The 7299-nt window shown below is 54.1% G+C and overlaps 1 protein-coding gene across 1 annotated transcript; it reads left to right on the top strand.

Annotated features, from left to right (window-relative positions):
• The first annotated feature begins 752 nt into the window (after positions 1–752).
• On the top strand, positions 753–4884 carry FOXJ1 (forkhead box J1). The gene is made up of 2 exons (XM_009279486.2): positions 753–1283; positions 4084–4884. The coding sequence occupies exons 1-2, from the start codon at positions 753–755 to the stop codon at positions 4882–4884; spliced, it is 1332 nt and encodes a 443-aa protein (XP_009277761.2).
• The last annotated feature ends 2415 nt before the right edge of the window (positions 4885–7299 follow it).

Here is a 7299-nt window from a genome sequence, read left to right as displayed (position 1 = left end):
TCATTCAAACGGTGGAACCCCCAGCCCCAGCCGCCCCGGCGCAGCCGGTGCAGGGCTCCTCGGTCCCGGCCGGCCCCGGGGGGCTCTCTCCTCGCCCAAGGACAAGGGGATTTCGGGTTTACAGCCCAGCAGCGAAGCCAGACGCCGCATCCCCAGCCCGGGAATAACCGAAGCTTGAATCCGCCGGCTCGCTCTGAGTGAGGGTGTGCTGGGGGTGGGTCCGCGCCCCCCTCCCCGGGTTGTTTTAGGGGTACCAGGTGAAGGGGGAAGCAGAAATAGCATGAAACCGTGGGAAGTTGCTAGCGGGAGGGGAACTTTAAGATATTTTGTCGAGGTGTTGGATCCTGAGATTTTGTCCTGCTAGCGGCGGGTGGGAGTAACATCCTCGCTTTGTGGGACGGCAGGGCTGGATTTTGGCTGTTTGAGGGGGGGTTTGTTGGGTTTTTTATTTCTTTCTTCGGCCGAAGGCTTGCTGGGCAGCGCCGGCCCACCGGGGGTTTGGGTGATATCGTGACGCGGGGGTTTGAGGGAATTTCCCCGAGGCTCAGAGCTGCTAAAGCACCCCGGGGGAGGCATTGCGGCTCCGGTGCGAAGCACCCCGGGGACGGGTCTCACCCAGCAGCGCCGGGAGCACCCAGTCCCAGCCCTGCCCGGGTGCCGGAGAGCGGCTGCGCCTCGGGGAGCCTCAACCTTCTTGTTGTTATTGCAGGATCTGCCCCGTCCCCTCCCTCCTCTTCACGTGCACCCCGTGAATGCAAGAGCTGCCGATGCGGCGAGGCATGGCTGAGGGGTGGCTGAGCTGCCTGCGGGCAGGAAAGGACAGAGGGCAGGAGGGCAGCATGGGGGACTCGGACGACCTGGACGACAGCCTGACCAGCCTCATGTGGCTGCAGGACTTCTCAATCATCAACGCCAGCATGGGCAAGTCCTCCTGCTGCCCCAGTGGCCCGGACCCCCATGACTGTCACAGGATCCCCAGCTTTGCCGCCCCATGCTCGCCCCTGGCCGCCGACCCGGCGTGCATGGGCATGCCCCACACTCCCTGCAAGCCCATCTCCTCCTCCACCTCGAGGACGGCGCACCACACCGTGGCCATGCACCCTCAGCTCGCGGAGGACATCGACTACAAGACCAACCCACATGTCAAGCCGCCCTATTCCTACGCCACCCTCATCTGCATGGCGATGGAAGCCAGCAAGAAGCCCAAAATCACTCTCTCCGCCATCTACAAGTGGATTACCGACAACTTCTGCTACTTCCGACATGCCGATCCCACCTGGCAGGTAGGAGATTCGGAGACCTCTTGCCTCGTCCCCTCTTCCCGCAGGGCTGGGGGGGGGTTTCCACAGCCTCCACCGTGCAAGGCAAGGTCCCGCAGAGGTGCTGGATCCCACCGGGAGGAGAGCGGCACTGGCAGCCAGTGGGGAAGGGCTGTAACAGGAAAGAGCTTGGGCGTGCAGAAATGCCACGGCCACGATGGTGGAGGGAAGGAGCCATGACGGGGGAGAGCCCAGGGCCATTTTGGGAGCAGGGAGGTACCCGTTGGACTGTTGGTTCCTGCGGCTCCTCTTGGCTCTGGGGCGAAGGCGTCTCTGTCCCCGTCGCCACCTTTCTGGAGCTCTCGTGGGGTCCTGAGTCCTTCGGGGATGAGCACACATGAAATCGCCAGGTCGAGTATCTCTGGGTGCTGAGGACCAGGTGTAGGAGAGGGATGGAGAGGACCCCCAGGGAGATGCCGCTTGCTGGACAAATCCCTCGTTGGGGAGGTTCAGAGCAGAAATGTTGCTGCTTTCCAAGCAGGGCAGAGGGCAGGTCTCCTGTCCCCTTGGACAGGCGAAGGAGGCTCCATCACTGTGACAAGCTGGTGAGGCCTCAGAGGGAAGCCCAAGAGAGGTCAAATAGGGCTGCTGTCCCTAGCTAGCACGAGCATGTCCCTGGGGGGTAGGGGACAGCCCCCAGGCTCACCAGCTTTGGGGACAGCCTGAAGCACAGGGGCTTTTCCCAGCCACCTTGGCTCGCTGCCCTCCTCCGTCACGCGAGGGGACCTCCGGCACGTGAGGCTTTCTAGGATGTGGCAGGGCAGGAGGGACCTGGGTGGCTCGTCCCTCCACTCGGGTTATTCCCAGCCCAAATCCGCAGTGTGCCAGCAATCCCGGCGGTGGTGCTCACCCAGGCAGGGCTGGGCAAAACCGCTGCAAACCGCCTGCCCGGGTGTTGCCCACCTTCTCCCTGGGTAGGGGGGGGGTCTCCAGTGGGTCTTGAAGGCCATCACAGGGAAGGGAACCCCCCCCCCAGTCCCTCTCCAGGGCCACCTGGGTCCCCCCCAGCCTCCCCTGTGCTGGGGGGACCTACGGGAGCGATTCGGGAGGAGGAGCTGTGTGCAAGCGTGTTGACTTTCTCCTGCAAAGTCACGGCTGGATAATCACCACGTTTTTAATTAAATGTGTTTATTAAAAAAAGAAAGAAGGTTTTTCAATCCCTCTCTGCAGAGATGCAGGGGGTTCACGGGATTGTTGCAGGCAGGAATGATAAATATGTTAACCAGCCGGGTAATAACGGAGGGCAGCCCAGGCTGAATGAAGTTTGGGATGGGGAGGGGAGATGGGGAGCAGAGAATTCAGCTTGCAAGTCTCTGACCCTTGTAAAATTTCGTTAAACTGTAAATTTGGAGTTACCACAGCCTGGATTGTTTGCAGGGCTATCTGTGTTCCTGCTGCTTCTTTCGGTTTTTTTCTTTTTCTTTTTTTCTTTTTTTTTTTCTTTTCTTTCCTTTTTTTCTTCTTTTTCTTTCTTTTTCTTTCTTTTTCTTTTTTTTCTTCTTTTTCTTTCCTTTTTTTTTCCTTCTTCTTTCTTTTTTTCTTTTCGAGGCTGTGTTCTCATCCCCTATCCCAATTCCCGTACGTGAAGACAGCCTGGAAAGGTCATGCCACCCATACTCCGGGGGGAGATGGATATATTCCTGTGGGAGCTGAGTGCTTTGGAGAGGAGCCAACACACCCAAGGAGCTTCAGCCCAGAGGAGGCTTTTGTTGTGTGTGTGTGTGTGTGTGTGTGCGTGTTTTTCAACAGCTCTAAGCATTCAAGCCTTGTTTTTCCTATTCGGCACTACGGCTTATGGATGAATAAGCATAAAGATATCCAGGCAACATTAAAAAAAAAAAAACAACCTCTACCATATCCAATCTCTTAATACAGTCTTGGCTTTGTGGAGTCCAACGCTGGGTTATTTACCCAATAACTGAGTTTCCTTTCTGATTATTCACATCACTCCAGGCACATTCAGGGTTTCAGAACAGCTCGACGGGAGCAGAAACTCCTCTTTTTCTCTTTTTTTCCTTCCCCTCTCGCCCCGGCTCATTTGAGTGGTGGCTGATGAAGATGCAGTGATTTCACACCAAGCTACCCCGGGCCAGGAGGCACCTCTGGGGACACACAGGGCTGCGGTGGGACAGCCCACGTGTCTCCCCGCTTTTGTCCACCTGGTTTGCGTCAGCCTGGCCGCAGGGAGGCATGGTGCCTATTTTTTGGCCAAATATTTTCCCCTAGCAATAGGCGCAGATGAACAGGGGGATGCAAGGAGGGCCCTGATGATGCCGTCCCCCACGGTGCTGCCATGTGTTGCCGCTTCTAATGGGGCCGTGGCCACATCAGTATAAAGACCGTCCTCTTCCTCCTTAGCCACGAAGGAGGAGCCGACCTCCTCCGGCTTAGCTCCATGCCTAGAGCAAGTCTGGCCGGTTTCTCCCAGTGCTCTGCATGATCCAAGGCCCCATGGCCCCAATTTACAGTCAAGGAGAGTTGCCCAAAAGCTTCCCGTTGGTTGGCAAGTCCTAGCTTGAACCCCTTGGCTCCTGCCACCTCTGGCTGGATTGGAGAGGAGGCAAGAAAACTCTGCTGGTGTCTCGGGGCAGGGGAGTTTCTGCTGGGCATGTAGCCCGGGATGTCTTGACATTGCTGTTTCTGCTTTCTTTTTCCCAAAGGTCCTTGCTAAAAATGTGCTTTTCCATCAGCCTCCCCACGCAGGTAGGTGCCGCAGCAGCAGACAAGCATTCAGCCTTGTTTTATTTTTCTCTTTTGGGTATAGAACTCCATCCGGCACAACCTCTCCTTGAACAAGTTCTTCATCAAAGTGCCTCGGGAGAAGGGCGAGCCGGGGAAAGGCGGGTTTTGGAAGCTTGACCCCCAATATGCTGACCGGCTCAAGAACGGTGCCTTCAAAAAGCGGAGGACGCCCCCAGTGCAGATCCACCCGGCCTTCACCAAAAGAGCCCAGCAAGAAGCACGGTGTGTCACCAGCTCAGCTGCTTCTGCTTGCACCTCCAGTACCATCCTCAACGTCAACACGGAGTCGCAGCAGCTGCTGAAAGAGTTTGAAGAAGTCACCGGCGACCAGAACTGGAATCCAGCAGATGGCAAAGCAGGGCACAAGCGCAAGCAGATCTTACCCAAGCGAACAGCTAAGGCATCTCGGCTTTCCAACTCTGCCTTGCTGACCCAGGAAGAGCAGACCGAGCTGGGATCGCTGAAAGGTGACTTTGATTGGGAAGCCATCTTCGACACCAACCTGAATGGAGACTTCTCCACTTTCGGGGATCTGGAGCTCACACCTCCAATCAGCCCCATAACGCGCGACCTGGACTTGACGGTACACGGGCACCACATCGACTGTCCCCAGGGGCAGGAGCAGGTCCTCACCGAATCCAACCAGAACAACCTGGACTTTGACGAAACCTTCATGGCCACTTCTTTCCTGCAGCATCCCTGGGACGAAGGGACAAACGATTACCTCTCCAACTCCGTCAACATGGAGCAGTTGTTTGAACTCAACGACGCCTCTTTGCCAGCAGACGTGAGCGACTGGAGCAGTCTGACGTCCCTCTTATAAGAGGCCAGTCACCATTCAAAGCCCACACAGACTTTAGTAGGATGCTCCCCCCATGCTGCTGGGACTTACAAGGGACAAGATTTTCTAGAGACAGACATCCACAGTGACTTTTACCAGCTTCATCGTAAGGTTATTCACAGAAACACTGGGGGGAGAAAAAAACACCACCACAGGAACTGCTTGATATATCTATAAAGGACACATCAGAAGTCTCTAGTCCATGAGTTTCCTTAAGAGAAGAAATGTAACACTACTTATTTTTTTACTTTTAAAGGAAGAAATGTGAATTACCATATTTTTTTTCCATGGAAATGGACATGGCATATGTTCCTTCAGGGCTAAAGGAAAGCACCTGCTAAATCCCATCCAAGACATGAGATTCCTGGTGGCTTAGGACTCGATAGACTAAGTGCAATTTCCTCACCCCTTCGTCTCTCTGTTTCTCTCTCTCTTTCCTTTCTCTGTCTAGGGTAGTTGGTAGGTATAGTGTTATAATTAGCTAGCAAGTAAATAGAGGTCCCTTCTGGATTCTCTTGAGTTCAACCTCCCTCCTGACTTGTGCCTAGGGAAGAAGAAAAGGTTTATAAATTCAGCAAGTCTGCCTCTGTAGATGTTTTTATATAATCTATTATATATTATATATTCAAAGAAACCTATATTTTTAGCACTAGAATTTCCTAATAGTGGGGGATAGGGGAAATGCAGTTTCGGAGTTGTTTTATATTTTCACCGTTTAAAGGCTTGTGTTCATTGTTCTGTAAACCAAGACCACGCGAGGGAGGATTCCTGCAGCAGCAGCCACAGGTTTCGTTAAGGATCCAGGAATTGGCCCCGGCAGGAGAGGAGCAGCGGGGACCAGGGCGCTCCCAGAACTGGCTTTCGTATTTTTTGTACCCAAAATCCTCGCTGTGGTTACCGAAGGGTCTAGACCACCATAAACCCTCTCTGTCTTTCACCAGCTGACATAGTCCCTTTCCATTTTTTTGGTTCAAGACTGTTGCTCTCCACTTCTTTTACTCATCCATCAGGCACCGAGCAGCTGCCAGGGCAACGCAGGACCCCGATTAAAGATGCGCTTTTGGGGGGGCCATAAGGAAAACACCGTGGCATGGCCATCAGCTGGTGGCGATAGGGTCACTCCACATCGAATGCTCCCAGGTGGGACCGAGGAGGAAAGAAATCCACGTTCAGGCTCCATCCAGGAGCTCAGGCCAAAGACCGTGCATGCAACGGGCTCTGGGGATGGCAGCGGCAATGAAGTCCCATCCAGCTGGGAGCAGCTCATCAGCCGGGACAGCCACCGGGATTGACGCAAACTGAAGCCTTGGCCCTTTGGCTCGGTGTGCAGCGAGAGCGTGGCAGGGTCTCTGCAAAGTAGCTCAGAAACATTTTGGGAGCGGAGCCAAACTCTGCTGAAACTTGAAGCTCTCAAGAACTGGATTCTTCGCCTCTCCTTCGCTGTAGGTTATTAGAGGTAGAGCAGCCATTAGGTAGGAGTAAGTAGAAGCTGTAGTTTTAGTGGTGTGTCTTAGACTTGCCGAAAAATGGAAGATTGTAAAGAGTTTCTTTTTTGGTTACAAAAGCACTTAGGACCTTTAATGTGAGCAATATAATTTAGCGAGAGTATAGTTGTAGTGTAAGAATCAATAAACAAGCCTTAAAAAAATATATATAAATTACCCTTGGAGTAATTTGCACCCAAATTTGGGGAGAGGGTTGGAGCTGTGAAGGTGGGAGCGCAAGTCCCGCATCCCTCTGGTAAAGCGGGGGGCAGGCTGAGAACCAACATCTTCAGCTCATGCAAGCAGCAGAGCTGGGGCTGGGGCCGCTGCTTTGCCCACGTGCCAGTGTCTGAAGTCCCCTGGGATACCGCCGCACGGCTGGGGATGGTGTCCCGGGGCCGGGGAGCGAGGGCCATGTCTCTGGGGGGCTTTGGGGTCGGTGTAGGTGTTTATGTCTGTATTGGCGATGCTTCTTTTTACTTGTTGTTTTTGTTACATTTTCCTGTTTTCGGGCCTCTATACTGATGCTGAAGAACTGCAGAGATACGTGTGCAATTTAACCTTTTTTCATGGAAAGTTATTTACAAATTTAAAAAAAAAAAGAAAGAAAAGAAAATGGAGAAGAAAAAACCCTTTTGCCTCCTTGTTTCCCTTCAGCACTGCCTGGTTCTGTCTGACCCTCTCCCCTGGAGGGAGGGGACATGTCACCAGCCCAGCCCTGGTTGTACACCCAGCCCCGGTACATGGGTGCTATCACCCCCCTCTGCAGCAGCACAGCAATTCCCCGTGGGGAAACTGAGGCACAAACCACCACCTGCATGGCAATGGTTACGCACCGCCTGTGCGGCACAAGGGTGGCCGTGCCTGGTGTCCCGAGTTCTGGGAGCTGCTCCCAACCCCTGGAGCATCCTTC

The sequence above is a fragment of the Aptenodytes forsteri genome, unplaced genomic scaffold (genome assembly GCF_000699145.1).
Source record: "Aptenodytes forsteri isolate BGI_AS27 unplaced genomic scaffold, ASM69914v1 Scaffold243, whole genome shotgun sequence".
Taxonomy (NCBI): domain Eukaryota; kingdom Metazoa; phylum Chordata; class Aves; order Sphenisciformes; family Spheniscidae; genus Aptenodytes; species Aptenodytes forsteri.
The sequence above is the reverse complement of the archived record's forward strand: the minus strand, read 5'-3'. Positions and strand labels throughout refer to the sequence as shown.

Excerpts from the sequence above, each read along its gene's own strand:
- FOXJ1 (XM_009279486.2), top strand. The coding sequence starts at position 753 with ATGCAAGAGCTGCCGATGCGGCGAGGCATGGCTGAGGGGTGGCTGAGC. Across the intron at positions 1,284-4,083 it reads ATGCCGATCCCACCTGGCAG|AACTCCATCCGGCACAACCT; the intron begins GTAGGAGATTCG and ends TTTTGGGTATAG.